General features: G+C 37.0%; 1 protein-coding gene across 4 annotated transcripts in view; it reads right to left on the bottom strand.

Moving 5' to 3' along the window:
* Positions 1-18,878, bottom strand: part of MAGI3 (membrane associated guanylate kinase, WW and PDZ domain containing 3) — a 255,355-nt gene that overhangs the window by 86,263 nt on the left and 150,214 nt on the right. For all 4 annotated transcript variants that reach the window (XM_059060460.2, XM_059060470.2, XM_059060494.2 and 1 more), the window contains exon 3: positions 2,347-2,466. In XM_059060460.2, coding sequence (XP_058916443.1) covers positions 2,347-2,466 — 120 coding nt within the window. The remainder of the gene's footprint in view (positions 1-2,346; positions 2,467-18,878) is intronic.

Below are 18,878 nucleotides of genomic sequence, written 5' to 3'. Positions count from 1 at the left end.
ATAACAGAAAAACAAACAACCCAATCCAAAAGTGGGCAGAAGACCTAAATAGACATTTCTCCAAAGAAGATATACAGATTGCCAACAAACACATGAAAGAATGCTCAACATCATTAATCATTAGAGAAATGCAAATCAAAACTACAATGAGGGCTTCCCTGGTGGCGCAGTGGTTGAGAATCCGCCTGCCGATGCAGGAGACACGGGTTCGTGCCCTGGTCCGGGAAGATCCCACATGCCGCGGAGCAACTAAGCCCGTGAGCCATGGCCGCTGGGCCTGTGCGTCCGGAGCCTGTGCTCCGCAACGGGAGAGGCCACAACAGTGAGAGGCCCGCATACCGCAAAAAAAAAAAAAAAAAAAAAAAAAAAACTACAATGAGATGTCATCTCACACCAGAGTGGCCATCATCAAAAAATCTAGAAACAATAAATGCTGGAGAGGGGTGTGGAGAAAAGGGAACCCTCTTGTACTGTTGGTGGGACTGTAAATTGATACAGCCACACTATGGAGAACAGTATAGAGGTTCCTTAAAAAACTACAAATAGAATTACCATATGACGCAGCAATCCCACAACTGGGCATATACCCTGAGAAAACCATAATTCAAAAAGAGTCATGTACCAAAATGTTCATTGCAGCTCTATTTACAATAGCCAGGAAATGGAAGCAAGCTAAGTGTCCATCATCAGATGAATGGATAAAGAAGATGTGGCACATATATCCAATGGAATAGTACTCAGCCATAAAAAGAAACGAAACTGAGATATTAGTAGTGAGGTGGATGAACCTAGAGTCTGTCATACAGAGTGAAGTAAGTCAGAAAGAGAAAAACAAATACCATATGCTAACACATGTATATGGAATCTAAGGAAAAAAAAAAAAAGGTCATAAAGAACCTAGGGGTAAGACAGGAATAAAGACACAGACCGGGGCTTCCCTGGTGGCGCAGTGGTTGAGAGTCCGCCTGCCGATGCAGGGGACACGGGTTCGGGACACGGGTTCGTGCCCCGGTCCGGGAAGATCCCACATGTCGCGGAGCGGCTAGGTCCGTGAGCCATGGCTGCTGAGCCTGCACGTCTGGAGCCTGTGCTCCGCAACGGGAGAGGCCACAACAGTCATAGGCCCGCGTACCGAAAAAGAAAATAGAGAAAGGACTTGAGGATATGGGGAGGGGGAAGGGTAAGCTGTGACAACGTGAGAGAGTGGCATGGACATATATACACTACCAAACATAAAAGAGATAGGTAGTGGGAAGCAGCCGAATAGCACAGGGAGATCAGCTCGGTGCTTTGTGACCACCTAGAGCGGTGGGATAGGGAGGATGCGAGGGAGGGAGACGCAAGAGGGAAGAGATATGGGAACATATGTATATGTATACTGATTCACTTTGTTATAAAGCAGAAACTAACACACCATTGTAAAGCAATTATACTCCAATAAAGATGTTAAAAAAAAAAAAAAGGCAGTGCGAAAGCTGCTACAAAGGAAGAAATGACTAGATTTGGTAACACACTAGATGAAAACTGTGAGAAAAAGAAAGAAATAAATGAAGACTTCCCAGTTTTGAGCTCTTGGTGCAGCTAAAGAGATAAATTATTCTTTTGGATAGAGCACAAATGCATATTTGGATATGCTGAATTCATGGTTAAATACTTATTGAACACCATCTCTAGGCACTGAAGATAATATTGAGTAAGAAAGACATGATATCTGCTTTCACAAAGCTTGTGAAAAAGGCAATTATAATAGCTGATAAAGCAATGATGGAAAAGTACAGGGTGCTATGAGAGTACACAAGCTTGCCGGTGAAGAGTGTTAGATAAAGAAAAAAAAAGATCTAACAAAGAATCATTTAAAAGTTGAAACTGATCTTAAATCAGTACTTCCTAGAATCAAGTGAGTAAAGAGTTATGAAAAGAAAACTAATTTTTCTGTTTTTGTTATTTTCCTCCTCAAATCTATATTCTCTTTTCTCCAAGAGAGGCAAGGTATAAATAGATTTTTTTAACTGTACAGTATTTTTATTTCCAACCGCAAATAGAACTCACAAATACTTGCTGACTTCATATGATGAATGTGAATTACTATGAAATATGCATACTGGCCAGTTTGAATGATTTTAGTATATTGTTCATAATCAACGATAATATAGAATGTGTTTGCTTATTGTTTAATCCCATTTTAATTAGTAAATTACAAACAGCCTAATCAAAAGAAAAATCTCCCAAAGATTGATAGAAAAAACTTTTAAAAAAATGGTGTTTTACTGACCAAATTCCCTCTGAAATAATTCCAATCAATCAGATAGTTTTCTGGGTTGCTGTTGTCAATACTTGAGGACATACCATCATACGTTCCACTCTCTAATAATGCTCCACTCTCTTCCAGTGCTTTGAACTGTTCAACAGAAATGAAATTATAGTCCACCCCTGGTACTTCCCCATCCCTGGGGGCCCTTGTAGTGCCTAAGGGGAAAAAAAAAAAAAACAAGAAAAAAACAGGTTGTAAAGTGCCTTTAAGCTTATAAAACATTGAGAATAATAGAAAAATCAGTTTATAGAGAACACATGGGAAACAGACTACTGAATATATTGTATCTTCTAGAGTGATGATCAGAGAATTTTAGGCAAATTAACATTCCTAGGTGAAAGTAGGGCAATAAATAATGTAGGATGAGTAAATATACTTTAATAAAATCTACAGATGGCTATGAAATTCAAAATTACAAAGATTAAAATGTTAGTGTCCAAGAAAGCTTAACTTTCCAAGACACAACAGTTAATTCTTCTTTTAAACCTCAATTAATATTACTTAACATTTGAAGGAAAGATAAGTCCACCAAGGATAGGCTTTATGCTACCTTACATATCCTTACTTCGTTAGCATAAATGTAAACTAACATTCTACTTACTAGAGTTGTAAAGGACAATAAAAAAAGAAAAACAACTTTTAAAAACTCTTACTGAGCTCCATTTTAAAAACTTGAACAAGTATTAATTATGAAATTATTTTAGACTAATGAAAAAAGGGCTTAGGGCTTAAGATAGGATTTCACATATTGCTTCTTAGCCATTATTCTCTTCAAGTAATTTCAAAACATTAAGCAGTAAATTGCTTAATGAAATTCACTACAGCAACAGAGCACTAAATTTCAATCTATTAAGGAATTAATGCCAAAGTAAAATGTCTTTATCAGATCCAAGATATAAATTCAGGTTATGGCAGCATTGCTATATTTTACTGAATTTCACTGAACAAGAATCAATATTTTTTTAAACTGATATTGGAAATATTTCAAATACTAGAGAATACAAAAAAGAGATCCAGGTACTTAGCCTGGAAATAGGGTTGGGATATTGTCCTGCCAAGGATGCCTTCCCAAGCCCATTCCTCTATTTATGCTCTCTATTTGTTAATAGCACTCCAAGCCAGAAACCTGTCAGTCACCTTGGGTTCTTCCCTCTGCTCTACATCCAGTCACCAAATTTCGTTGATTCCATCTCCTAAATACCTGTAGGATTTATATACTTGTCTTCATTCTCACACTCACTTAATTCATATCATTATCTATGGCCTGTATTGTTGGCCTCCCAGAGTCAACCCTTTCTTCTCCCTGGCTACACCCCTTACCGAAACTGCAGCCAGTGACTTTTCTAAAACAATCTTGAGTGGAAAAACCTTTAAACCCATCAATGGTTCCCATGATCCTGGCATAAAATCCAGACTCTACCTCTTCAGCTTCTTTCCTGCCTCACGCCTTTCACATTCTAGGCTTTAGCTGTAATAGATTTTTTTTCCCCTAATTCTTTTAATCTTCCTTGCACTCACTTAACTCCAAGGCTTTTGTCCAAGCCATTCTTTTCCTTGGAAGACTTCCTATTCCCTTTCTCTCTTACCTCAGCTAACTCCTACTCATCCTTCAGGTCCTGGCTTAGAAAGCTTCTTTAGAGAACCTTCCTTGATTCCCATCTAGGGTATGGCAATATGCAGGGACCACATCTACTTGGTTCAGAGCAATAGCCCCAAGCCTTGGCACCATGTAAGAACACAGTAGGTACTCAATATAGAGAGTTGTCAAATAAATTAAGTGAAATTTTACAAATGTAATTAGCACAGTGCCTGGCAATATGCTATCATTATTATAAATTAATTCATGGGAAACTATTAATTGCTTTTACTTTTACTTTTTAGTGGCATTACATTTTATAACGTGAAAAAAATCCACAATGATGATGATAAAATATTAATGGTGATGATCTCAGAAAATAATGATTAAGCCAACACTCTAAGCAACAAAGACTGTAACCAATGAATTTTTCCCTTATTTTTACCCAGCTTTTTATAAAAATGAGCATTTCTTTGTCTTACATCACACAGGATACGAAATTAATTAGGAAAACATAACTTCCCTTTTTCTTAACATTTTTTCATTATCAAATTTTTGTTTCTCATATACTGATTAAAATTACATTGTTAAATTCCCCAAATCAACAGCTTTTAGTTCCATATTAAGTAAACATTAACATTAGAAAATAAATTCAGCGATTAAATTTATGATTAGCAGCTGTGATAGATGAAAAACATGGCCACATATTTTGCACCTCCTCCCATCAAGAGATGGGGCCTGCTGCCTCACCTCTTGTATCTGGACTGGGCTGTAGCTTGCTTTGAATAATTTAATGTGATGCTGTGCAAGTTGAGGAGTCTAGATTTCCATCTTTGCCTCCTTGGAATAGTCCCACCACCATGTACAGATGTCCAGGCGAGACTACTGAATGATGAGGGAGAGTCCCAACTAACAAACAGCACCAAGGCCCCAGACATGTCAGTGAGGCCAGTTTAGCCCTTCCAACCCCAGCTGAGCTGCCAGTGACTGCAGCCACATGAGTGGGCCCAGCTAAGCTCAGTCAACTCATGAAATCATGAGAAATAATACATGATGGTTATTTTAAGCCATTAAGTTCTAGGGTAGCCTGTTATGCAGTAAAGGCTAATTTAAATATTATCTAAATAAACTCTACTATAAAACATAATGACTACATGAAACCCAATTTAAGAGCAAACCATATTACAGATAATACTATTTTAAAAAGCACTGACCCGAGGGACAGGAGCAACTCTGCGTTTTAGTCTGGGATGATTATTAATGGTACAATTTCGAGCAAGCACTTAAACCCTCTGGGCTTTGTTCTCTTTCTGCAACGTGGCATTGAGCAAGATGGTGTTCATGATTCTCTCCATTAACAGACATAAAATGTTTTGTGTGATTCCAACATATATATTTCCAAGACTCACAAAGTAGCTTTAATGTTCATTTTTTTTACAAATGTATTATAAATTTTCACTTCTTCCCCCTCAAAACATGTACTCTCATACACACAAAAATTTCTCTACCTTCCCCTACCCTACCACATTGCCATCAGCATTCCAGAAAATTTACCTTTCTATTCTCCTGATACTCTATATGTTTAATGTAAAGCTTTGCACATCCCCTCCAGTCAACACTATATTTCTCCTTTTTACATAAAAATTCCTCCAAGTTCTGCTTACTCAGTCTCCAATTCCTCTCCTCCCATTCTCTCCTGGGCCCATTCCAATCAGATCACTGCCCCAACCACTCCCACTGAGACAACTTGTTATGTGCATCAGCAGTCTCCACTTTGCTTAACCCAATGGTCAAGTCTCAGTCATCATGTTACTTGGCCAATCAACAACCTTTGATATAACTGATCCCTCCCTCCTTTTTGCTTTATTCTGAAATATACAGAAAAGTACATAAAACATATATATGTATAAAGTTTAACAAGTAATAATAAAGCAAACTCATCCAGGTGAAGAAACAGAACATTACCAGGATGCCAAAAGCCCACTGTGTGCTTCCAATCATAAATCTCTCCCTCCTTCCACCCCCAAAGTAACTACCATCTTGACATTTGTGATGATGATTTCTTTTCCTTTTGAAAATGTTTTTACCAACTAAGTAATGCATTTCTGAGCAACACAGCTTAGTGCTGCCTGTTTTGTAACTTCATATGAAGGGAATCATATCATATGCATCCTTTTGTGTCCACATCAATACTTTTTATCAGGTTTTTAAACTTCTGCCAATGTGCTAAGTATGTAAAGGCATCTCACTGTGTATTTAATGTGCAGCTGCCTTATGAGATTAAACATTCTTTTTCATATATTTACTAGCCACAGAGATTTCTTCTGTTGTGAAGTGGCTGTTCAAGTCTTATGCCATTTCTCTACTGGGTTGCCTGCCTTTTTAAAATTGTAGTTCTTTACATTCTGATTTACAAATCTAAGTAATCAACAGCTTCTAAAATGCACCATTATTTTATCCCTAAAAAATAAAAAAAACCTGGCAATTATAATTGAAAGATTTCATGTATTGTAAGATGTATTCCAATTATAGAGGTTAAAATGTGAAATAATTGGGTCAGTATTGAAGCACTGCATCTTTTGCCAGGTATATGTGTTGCAAATGAGGTATTTCTGCTAAAATGTGAAATATGCTTTCTTCAGATAGTGCTTTCTGCAAAATCATGCGCCAAAAATAAGAGAAGATTATGGAGAAAATAGGATAGGGTTGATCTCTGAAAACTTATTGAAACTTTTTAAACAGAGCACTTGGTAAAATCAGTAACAATCCCAATGAAAAATATTAGTACAGTTTAAAAGATATGTTATAGGGGCTTCCCTGGTGGCGCAGTGGTTGAGAGTCCGCCTGCCAATGCAGGGGACGTGGGTTCGTGCCCCGGTCTGGGAGGATCCCGTATGCCGTGAAGCGGCTGGGCCCGTGAGCCATGGCCGCTGGGCCTGTGGTTCCGGGGCCTGTGCTCCACAACGGGAGGGGCCACAAGAGTGAGAGGCCCATGTACAGCAAAAAAAAAAAAAAAGATATGTTATATTCTTAATAAAAAAATACTAGAGTAAATAAAATACTTTGTGTTTAAAAACAATAAGAAAAGAAATGAAAGGAAAAGGTAGCTTGACAGAAAGGGATACATGGAGGGTTGAGGCTACTGTATAACGAAGATAAGGCAAAAGGTGCAATCAACAATTTTAAGATAAAGCACAAGTTCAAATTGAGAAAAGAGGCCAAACTGAGGTGAATAGGCATCATACATAGTAGAAACAACATTCAGCTATGTTTGTATATTCTGTGTTTACTTGATGATGCAAAACATTAGCTAGGGCAAATGAAATAAGAACCAGTATTACCTCGGTTCAGTTGACATCATTCTTCTACTTACTTACCAATCACATATGAACTTACCTGCATTATTGAAACAAATGTTGCAGGACAGTATCTTCTCCCACTCTGTGATTTCTTTTCACTTTTTTAAAAAATAAATGGTCCTTTGATGACAGAAGTTTTTCATTTTAATGTAGTCAAATTTATCAGTCCTTTCCTTTACAGCTAATGGTTTCTGTGTCTTGTTGAAGAAATCCTTTCCAAGGCCATGGAGATATTCCATATTCTTTTTTTTTTTTTTTTTTTTTGTGTGTGCTAGGCGGGCCTCTCACTGTTGTGGCCTCTCCCGTCGCGGAGCACAGGCTCCGGACGCGCAGGCTCAGCGGCCATGGCTCACGGGCCCAGCAGCTCCGCGGCACGTGGGATCCTCCCGGACCGGGGCACGAACCCGAGTCCCCTGCATCAGCAGGAGGACTCTCAACCACTGCGCCACCAGGGAAGCCCCCATATTCTTTTTGAAAAGCATTACAGCCTTGCCTTTCACATCTAGTACTTTAATGTACTAAAACAATTTTTTGGGGGGACTTAATGGGAGGTAGTAGTCCAATTTCCTTTCTTTTTCCAAATGTCGTTCAACAAGATTTATTGAAAAGTCAATTATTTTCCTCCCTGATCAGCCATGGCACTTCTGTCATGGGAATCTTATATAGAAACATCCATATAAGACTGGGTGTCTATCACTGGGCTTTCTATTACATCCCATTTATCTACTGACCATTCCTGCACCTTTATCACAGTGTTGTAATTATTATACTGCCATGATAAATCTTGAGATATAGCAGAGCAATTCCACTTACCTTGTTTTTTCTATTCACAGCCTTTCTATATAACTTCTGGAATCAAGCTAAAAATGCTGGAATTTTTATGGAATCTATTAATCAATTTGAGGAGACTTGATATCTTCACCATATTGAGTCTTTAATCCATGAACAAGAAATGTCTCTCAATATATTTAGATCTTCCTTAATGTCCCTTAATTGTACCTTATAGAGATCTTTACACTTTATACATATTTAGATTAATTTCTAGGTATTTCAAATATTTTTATGCTATACATGATATCTTTTTGTAAATTTTCATTTTCTAATTGTTGATAATATAAAAGAATATAATTGGGGGAGTTTATTTGGCCACTTTATCATGATATAATTTATCTATAATAAAAGTCACTAATTCTAATGGTACAATTCTATGAATTTTGGGAACCACTGCCCCCAAAAGTCTCCTTGTGCCCTTTTGCAGTCTCCCACCCTGTGGCAGCCACTGATCTGTCGTCACAATAGTTTTGTCTTTAATAGAATCTCATATAAATGAAATCATACATTAATTTGATTTCAGTAGCAGTTTGTGTCTGGATTCTTTCATTCTGTATGACACTTTTGAGATTTATCCAGTTTGTTGTTAAATATACCTTTATCACTGAGGTGTATTCCACTGTATAGATATACCAAAATTTGATTATGCATTCACCATTGGTGGATATTTGGGTTGTTTCCAGATTTTAGACAGTACTATAAATAAAGCTGCTGTACATTTACAAGTCTTTGGGTAGATTTATATTTAAATTTATGTTAGGTTAATACCTAGGAGTAGAATTGCTGGGTCATATGATAAGTGTATGTTTAACTTTATAAGAAAAAGTCCCAAAGTAGATGTACTACTTTGCATTCCCACCAACAATATATGAGAGTTATAGTTGATTTACATTATAGTTTCCACGTAGGAATTCCTTTCTGGAGCTTCTCGGCAAATCTGCTTTTTCTAAATCCCAAGAAAAATCAGTTGATGGGGAAAATGAGGGAACAAAAGGTATTATAGTTCTGCTGTGAGATTAAAGCGTAATAATTTGAGATAGAGATGTTACTGGTTTCAACTGAAAGTAAGAGCAGGAAACACTGAAAAGTAGAATCAAATGTTAAAGCTGACATTTTCAGGGACTAGGGCAGAAGCCTGGAGGAGAGCAGCAGTCACAATCTACTCAGTCAGTCTTACCTGCAGCTGTTCCCATGCAGCAAGTGTGTGGTCAGGGCTCTGCTGCTAATGGTGGGTTGTTCTTGCAAATATAATGTTAATAAGTTTATATATATTTATACTTTATATAAATCCTGTGAGTGATGTTCCAAAAATATTACAAGTTTTGAAGGCTAAATAAGACCTTACATTGGCAGTTTCACAATATGATTCTGTGTAACGTTTTTAACATTGGTTGGGAGACCTGAATGTTACCTGAACATTATCCAACCAAGTTCTCTGGCATTTTTCACCATTTGATATTAGCTGTGAGTTTCAGCGCTTTGTAAATACTTTAAGAGAAGAAAAGCAAGAAGTGAATGTTGTTGCAGAACTCTTCAACCTGAAATCAGAAGCTAGTCTAAAATCTGAAGTAAAAGCAATATAGATTTCAATGGCAAAAACAAAATCAGAGCAAGAAAACAAAATATTTTCATCATTAAAAAAGGAAACAATCCTAGAGAAATAGAAATAAAAACAAAAATAAACAAATGGGACCTAATGAAACTTAAAAGCCTTTGCACAGCAAAGGAAACCATAAACAAGACCAAAAGACAACCCTCAGAATGGGAGAAAATAGTTGCAAATGAAGCAACTGACAAAGGATTAATCTCCAAAATATACAAGCAGCTCATGCAGCTCAATATCAAAAAAAACAAATAACCCGATTCAAAAATGGGCAGAAGACCTAAATAGACATTTCTCCAAAGAAGATATACAGATTGCAACAAACGCATGAAAGGATGATCAACATCACTACTCATTAGAGAAATGCAAATCAAAACTACAATGAGGTATTACCTCACATGGGTCAGAATGACCAGCATCAAAAAGTCTACAAACAATAAATTCTGGAGAGGGTATGGAGAAAAGAGAACCCTCTCACACTGTTGGTGGGAATGTAAATTGATACAGCCACTATGGAGGTTCCTTAAAAACTACAAATAGGGCTTCCCTGGTGGCGCACTGGTTGAGAGTCCGCCTGCCAATGCAAGGGACGCGGGTTCGTGCCCCAGTCCGGGAAGATCCCACATGTTGCGGAGCGGCTGGGCCCATGAGCCATGGCCGCTGAGCCTGCGCGTCCAGAGCCTGTGCTCCGCAACGGGAAAAAAAAAAGTGTAAAAACTACAAATAGAACTACCATACGACCCAGCAATCCCACTACTGGGCATATACCCTCAGAAAACCATAATTCAAAAAGAGTCATGTACCACAATGTTCATTGCAGCTCTATTTACAATAGCCAGGACATGGAAGCAACCTAAATGTCCATCAACAGATGAATGGATAAAGATGTGGCACATATATACAATGGAATATTACTCAGCCATAAAAAGAAACAAAATTGAGTTATTTGTAGTGAGGTGGATGGACCTAGAGACTGTCATACAGAGTGAAGTGAGTCAGAAAGAGAAAAACAAATACCTCATGCTAACACATATATATAGAATCTAAAAAAAAAAAAATGGTTCTGAGGAACCTAGGGGCAGGACAGGAATAAAGACGCAGATGTAGAGAATGGATGTGAGGGCATGGGGAGGAAGAAGGGTAAGCTGGTCAGAGAGTGGCATGGACATATATATACTACCATACGTAAAACAGATAGCTAGTGGGAAGCAGCTTCGTAGCACAGGGAGATCAGCTTGGTGCTTTGTGTCCATCTAGAGGGGTGGGATAGGGAGGGTGGGAAGGAGAAGCAAGAGGGAAGATATAAGGGAACATGTGTATATGTATAGCTGATTCACTTTGTTATACAGCAGAAACTAACACACTATTGTAAAGCAATTATACTCCAATAAAGATGATAAAATAAAAATAGTGGGTCATAAACAAAAAGGAAACAAGCTTATATGAATGACCAATGGTTAACACCTAATTTGAAGATGCTTTTGGACATACTCAACAATTTTATGAATGTCAATGCAAAATGAAATATATTTTTTTCTATGTCTGAATATTTGTTACCAAACAAAAATCAAGACCAACTGATACTTTGTGTGCTTTAAATTTTCATTTCAGGAGTGAAAAATTCAAATATTAAGTATGTGTGGTATTACCTTTCAAATTTTTAGATGATTTTTATTTGGCATTTATTTTGTGTTAATGTTCCCTTCTTTTAAGGTTTTCTGTTAGCAAATGGCTGTATCGGGTTGAGATCATTTAAAAGTGTTATTAAAATCTTGTTATATTAGTTTCTAATAATAATAAACCATTTGATTTTATATTGTCATTTTCTCTCTTTAAGTGCTTGGTGCACTCAGCAGAATCCATCCCACACCTCAGTGTTTATAGCCATTATTACTGCTAAATTTGGTCAAGTGTAGCAGTCATTTGGGTCCCAAGGTACTTGGCTCAGCTGGTACTTCATCACAATCAGCCACAGGTTATACTATGATTAAATTGTGATGTCACTTGTCACGAATTACCAGCAACCTACTTCCCACTGGAAGGAATCTGGCTCTGGGCTCAAGCCCAAGTATACAACCAAAACCAATCCTAAAATTCCCTTCTTGGAGGGTCTGTCTCCTGGAACTACTACCAGTACCAATTCTGTATCAGCCAGGGTCCAAATAGGAGCAAGAAACTAGATGGTAACTTGAACAAAAACAGCTTAATGTAAAGAATTATCAACTATTTATAAAGAATTAACTAAGAGGGAATAAAAGAGAACTCTAGACAGTACCATCCTCAAAGAGATGCTCTCAAAGTCTGGGATTCAGACCTTGCTGGAGAAGGTGTGTAGCAGCCCACTGGATGGTACAGAAGTTTACTGGGTTGCCTTGGGACAGAGCTGGTTCACAACCAGTAGGCTGAGGCTGGTGGGCAGGGAACTGTCTGCTGGAGTACCAATAAAATTCACCAACAAGCTGCTTTTGAGTGGTAGGGATGATGTAGGGGGGTGTTTTGGACTTACTAGAAAACCAGCTGGGACACTGGCTAGGCTTGCTAGAAACCCACTGGAAAACCACTTACAAGAGATATTGCTGAAATCTGGGAAGCCTGCTGGGGTCCCCACAGAACCCATCAGGAAACTGGGAGGAAGTTACCTGGTGCATTGGTGGAACTCATGAAGCCACCTATGAGGGTGTTCCTGAACTTGCTGCTGGGACTCCCCTCATCCCCACCCCTCCCCCTCATCCCCCTCCCCACCCCTGCCCAGGTGCACTACTGAACTTGCCATTGGGTAGCTGACTGGTAGAGTGCTGCTAAAACCAACTGAGTATCTTTTTGCAGACAGAAGCAAAAAGAGAAAGACACACTGGAACCAGGAAAAGGAGCCTCTTCTTTCTAGTAACCTTCTTGCACACTCTACTGACGAAGCTTAACATTGTGTCAGGTGGTAAGGGGAAAATGTGACAGTATCATAAGCAGGCAAAAAGAGCAGATTTGAAGCCAAGAGGCAGTGAGTAATAAACAGGCAGACTAGTGTTCTGAGAGATTCTATCATGAACTAGTGTTAGACTATTGTCAAATGTTTTTTCAGCACCTATTGAGAAGATCATATGGCTTTTCTAGTCTGTTACTATATTAATCTTCAAATGTTATGCCAACCTTACATTCCTCAGACAAATCCCACTTGGTCATAATGTGCTATCCTTTTTCTATATTGCTATATATTGATTTGCTAAAATATTTAAAAGATTTTGAGCCTGTGTTCATGAAAAATTTTGATCTAGTTTTTAATCTCACTTTAGAATCAGTATAATGCTCAGATCACAGAGTGAGGTTGGGAACTGTTCTAATTTTCAGAAGAGGTTATGTAGAATTGGTATTATTTCTTCTTTAAATATTTGGAACAATTCACCAGTACCATCTGGGCCTGAAGTTTTCTCTTTGGGAAAGTTACAAACTACAAATTTAATTTCTTTAACAGATAGAGGGCTGTTCAGTTCATCTATTTTTTCTTGAGTGAGCATTGATAGTTTTTGTCTTCCAAGGAATTTATCCATTTCATCTGAGTTGTTGAGTTTATTGGCATAAAGTTGTTTAGCATATTCCTTATTATCCACTTAACATCTGTAGGATTTTCAGTGATGCCATCTTTCCCATTCTCAACATTATTGTTTATCACTTTTATTAATCTGAAAGCAGCAGCTTTGGATTTCACGGATTTTTCTCTATCATTTCTCTGTTTTCTATTTTATTGATTTCTGCTCTTATCTTTATTATTTCCTTCCTGCTACTAAATTTGGCTTTACTTTGCTCTTCTTAAGGTAGAAATTTAGATCATTGATTGAGAACTTTATTATTTTCTAATATAAGTATTTAACACTATAAATTTCCCTCTAAGTACTGCTCCAGCAACATCCCACAAATTGATATGTTGTATTGATGTGTGATACTTTGTAATTTTCCTTGTGGCTTATTCTTTAACTCACAAGTTAGTTAGAAGTGTGCTATTTAATTTCCAAATATTTGGAGATTTTCCAGATATGTTTCTATAAATGATTTCTAATTTAATTCCGTTATGATCAGAGAACATATTTTGTATGATTTAAATCCTCTTAAATTTACTGAGTCTTGTTTTATGGTCCAGAATATGGTCTGTATTTGTAAATGTTCCACGTGCACTAGAAAAGAATGTATATCCTTGTGTTATTGGGTAGTATGCTCTAACAAATCACAATTAGGTCAAGTTGGTTGAAAGTGTTATTCGTGTTATAACCTTGTTGATTTTTTTGCTTACTTTTTCTAAAGTGGGTATTGAAATCTTGAACTATAATTATGAAGTTTTTTCTATTTTCCTTTTAGTTCTCATTCTGGTATCATTTCATTTCCATCTGAAGAATTTCCTTTACTATTTCTTATAGTACAAGTCTGCTGGAGAAAAATTCCCTCATCCTTTTTTGTCTCAAAATTTTCTTTATTTCTCTTTATTTTTAAGGATTTTTTACTTTATATAGGTTGGCATTTTTTCTTTCCAGCATCTTAAAGATGACATTTGACTGACTTCCAGTTTGTACTGTTTCTGTTAATAAGTCTGCAGTCATTCTATATTCCCCTGCATGTACCTCTTTTTCTGTCTACCTTTCACATTTTCTCTTTATCACTGTTTTTTTCAGCAATTAGATTATTATGTACGTTGATCTATTTTTTTTTTAATGTTTCTTCTGCTTGGGGTTTCTTGAGATTCTTTGATCTATGGGTTTATAGTTTTCATTGAATTTGCAAATATTTCAGCCACTATTTCTTCAAATATTTTTTCTGCTTCCCCCACTTTGGCTTGATCGTGTGCCATAGGTCAATATAAGCAGATCACAGTCCTGTTCTGCTTATAATCCAATGTCTGAAAACAGCTGTTATAGATATCTTGCCCAATTTCTGGTTGTTTATGATAAGATGGTAAATCCAGTACCAGTTAGTCCTTCATTGCAAAGGTAGAAGTCTCTCTGTCTCTCTCACTATTTGGTTGCTTTTAAAAAGTTCACTGTTTTACTCTTTTTCCTCTCCATGTTTGTTTGATTGGTTTATATTGCTAAGTCTTCAAGCTCACTGATCTTTTCTTTTGCACTTCCTAATCTGCTGTTAAGCCCATACAGTGAATTTTTGAAGTTCCATTTAGTTCTTTTAAAAAGTATACATCTTGTTTTCTCTTTATTCTGTTCATACTGTCCTTTAAATCCTTGAGCATATTTATAATAACTTTAAAATTCTTGGTATGGTCATTATCTGTGCCCCTTCTGGTTTTTTTTAAATTATTATTCTTTTCTTTAATCAGCTCACTTTTCTTTTGATTATGGGTCACATTTCCTTGTTTTTTTGTATGCCTAGTACTTTTTTATTAGACACTGGACATTGTGAATGTTATGTTATTCAGTGTCTAGATTTTGTTGACTTCCTTTAAAGAGTGTGGATTATCCCCTTTTCCTCCCCACCCTCCTTTCCTTTATTTTTACTAACAGTTAATTTACATGCATATTCACTTGATCCTTTTGGGACTTTTTAAATTTAACTTTGTTAAAATGGGCCCCAAGGAGCTTAATCTATGGTCATTTTAACCCTACTAGTAAGCCATGACCCTTACAGGGTCTCTCCACTCAGTCTGGTTAGAACTCAAATTTCTCTTGGCCCTGTGTAAGCTCTGGTATTGTTAATCTTACAGCTCACAGAGAGTTCTTTGCCCTGCTATGTGAAGTCTCATTCTACACATTCTCAGCTTAGTATTCAGCAATAGACCCAAGGAGGCACCTATGCAGTTTGCCTGAACTCCTTTTCTTCATAGTTTTTTCCTCTCTGACACCCTGTCTCGCAAATTCCAAACACCTCAGACTTCTTGAACTCATATTTCTGTCCCCTCAACTCAGAGTCTGCTAAACTCTGCCTGGGCTCTTCCTTACTGTGCTGTAGCCTCAAAAGTGCCTCCAGGAAGAAAGCTGAGGAAATTACAGGACTCCTCTGTGTGCAGTCTCCTTTCCTCTTCTCTTAGGGATCACAGTTGTGTTTTATCTATAGTGCAATGTCTGACAGCAGTAGAAGTCTCTCTTTTTCTCTTATTAATTTTGTTGTTTAAATTGTCTCAGATTTTGTCAGTGGGCACCCCATCTAAGTGGCTTTTTTTTCTTTATGTTCTTCTGATATGTCCCCCAAATTTTTTAAGCATACTTTCTGATACAATTGGATATTCCAAGCTCACCTTGTACTCTCCTTGCCCCAGACAGGGAATCAGAATTTTCTCCAGGGAGATCTGGCATCTTTTTTTTTTAATTTCTTTTTTTTATAATTAATTTATTTTTATTATTTATTTATTTATTTTGGGCTGCGTTGGGTCTTTGTTGCTGTGCATGGGCTTTCTCTAGTTGTGACAAGTGGGGGCTACTCTTCGTTGTGGTGTGCACGCTTCTCATTGTGGTGGCTTCTCTTGTTGCAGAGCAGAGGCTCTAGGCACGTGGGCTTCAGTAGTTATGGCTCGCAGGCTCTAGAGCACAGGCTCAGTAGTTGTGGCACACGGGCTCAGCTGCTCTGCGGCATGTGGGATCTTCCCGGACCAGGGCTTGAACCCGTGTCCCCTGCATTGGCTGGCGGATTCTTAACCACTGGACCACCACTTAACCACTGGACCACCAGGGAAGTCCCAATCTGGCATCTTTTAGTAAAGAATTACATTTAGAGACCAGATGTGACCATTCAGTTTGCTAACTGCTACTGATGCATCAGAGCTTCTAGATTCTTGGACGTGTTTTGGGCAGTTCAATTTTAAGTTAGGAGTTCCTGTTAGGATCTGAAACAGCTGTAGCTATTTAGAAACTGTGAATTAAAACAAATAAATTGTAGAGCTCCTTTCTAAGGCAAAACCTCACACTGGGGAGAAACTGCAAAACTAGGACAGTAGAAGTAAGTTAAAAAGAAGATCAAGTAAAAGTGGCAGAGGGCAGCGAAAAGTACAAGTACATATTTTTATTACCTTGCTTTAACAAGGAAGGAGGGAGCTCTAGAGCTATAAAACTAAAAATGCTACCCTGAGACACCCCATGCAGGCAAAATACCAAGTTCCTTATAAGGGGATAAAAATCAGATTGTTTTCAGATTTTTTTAAGAGCAATGCTTTATGCCAGAAAACAATTAGATAATTAAGATAGTCTGGGAAAGAAATTATGAGCCAAAAATTTCATATCCATACAAACAAACTTTAAAGTATAAAGGCCACAGAGAAACTGCTATAATGATCCTGTGAACATTTCATGGAAATCTGGTAGACAACAAGCTTTAGACACCCAGAATTATTGAAGAAACAACAACATAAGGGTTGGTAGCTTGATTAAATATGTATCTACCAAAAAAATTGAGAATAAATGATGATTATAAAGGGGAGAGTACAGTACATAATGGTTGCTTGCATTGCCAATATAGATACAGATCAAGCATCAAAAAACAGTCAGAATGAGGAAAGCATATGCAAAGCAGAATGAGCTTGCTGATTACCTTATATTTGTTGGGAATAAAAAGATATTACTTCAAGTCAGATGATGGGAGAGGGAGAGGTAAGGAGGAAGAAGAAATGACTAGATAATTTTAATATTACTCATAGTAGGAACAAAAAAAAAAGGGATGAGAAACGAGGAGTATTATATAAAGGTACAGAGATAACCAGTACAATAAAGATGCAAATCTTCCTAAAAAGAGAGCTCAAATAAAATAGACTACATAGTGAAAGGCTTTTTATATAAAATACTTGTCTATGGGTAAAATAGAAAAACATGACCAAACTGGGACTAAAGATATCAATCATATCAATAAATATAAAGTTTCACATTGGCTACAAAACAGAAAAACATGACAAAACTGAGACTAAAGATATCGATCTAATCAATAAATATAGTTTCACCATGGCTACAAAGTTCAAAATTATTTGTAAAACAAAGAGATTCAGAAAGATAAAAGAATAAAAAGATGGACAAAGATTTATCAAGCAAATGCAAAAAAAAAAGAAGGCAGGAATTGCAATTCTGAAATGTGACAAGGTAGATTTATGGGAGGAAATTATAGATAAGTAGTCAGATTTTAAAACAGTATTTTATACCATGTTAAGGAGTCTAGACTTGTAGTCAACAGGACTTTTTGAAGGATAAACTACAAATGGACAAGAATCAGACGTGCACCTTAAAGATGGACTAGACTGAGGTGACACTGGAGTCAGGGGATACAGTTAGAATGGGGCAAGGGGCCACACACTGCTTGAGTACCTACTCTAGACCAAGTGGTTTACATTTATGTTCTCACTTTAATTCTAATAATGATATCAGGTGAGTCTTATGATTCCCATTTTATACCTGGAGATTCTGAAGCTTAGGAAGGTTAAGTAACCTGCCCAGGTAAGCCAACTAGTAAAATGCCAGAATCAAGATTTTGAAGTCAGTTTTACTTAGCTCTTTGCAACTACATAATGCTATTTGTTGTGGTGGTAGTTGTTTTTTAAAATCCAAGTAAGAAAGAGTGAGGGTCTATGGTAGTGCAGAGAGATAGGTATTTAAGCATAATTAGGAAGGTCTGGTGATGAACTGGACATTGTGTGAGATTAAATAACAAGAAAAAGAAATCGAGAATTCCAGAGGCCTTATAAAAGCTAGTATCCACAAGGAATTACAAATATACTGAAAAGTAAAACAAACCAGAATGTCCTTTTATTCCCTTTTATTGTTTACTGCTTTTATGCTTCCCCAGACCTACACTAGTTAAACCAAGCATACATGATTTGTTATGTGTTAAAAAAAAAAAAACAATAAAAAGCCAAAACTATCATTACAACAACAATCAGGTCCTATGAAAACTATTAAGACTAGAAGAGATACACCAACGTCTAGATAAAAATTCAAAATGGATTACCACAAAGGTGGCACTGCATACTTCCTCCTTTTTTCCTTTGGGGGAGAGGCAGATTTTAAAATTAGTAGTATCCTAATAATTAATTAAAAATATTTGTTATCAGTGTACAGGCACTGAGAGCAAAATAGTCTTCTTACTGCATAGGCTTTAGCAATTGATTTATAGGAAAAACATCTAGTTAGCAACATGTACATTTATATTCTTAAAATTTTAAAGTCTAATGACTTTTTTAAAAGTCAAAATATAGAATCTTCTAGTTTTTCTATTTTTAAAACAAAACACTTG

Source organism: Kogia breviceps, chromosome 1, assembly GCF_026419965.1.
Source record: "Kogia breviceps isolate mKogBre1 chromosome 1, mKogBre1 haplotype 1, whole genome shotgun sequence".
Lineage (NCBI taxonomy): Eukaryota > Metazoa > Chordata > Mammalia > Artiodactyla > Physeteridae > Kogia > Kogia breviceps.
This window is presented reverse-complemented; position numbering and strand designations above follow the sequence as displayed.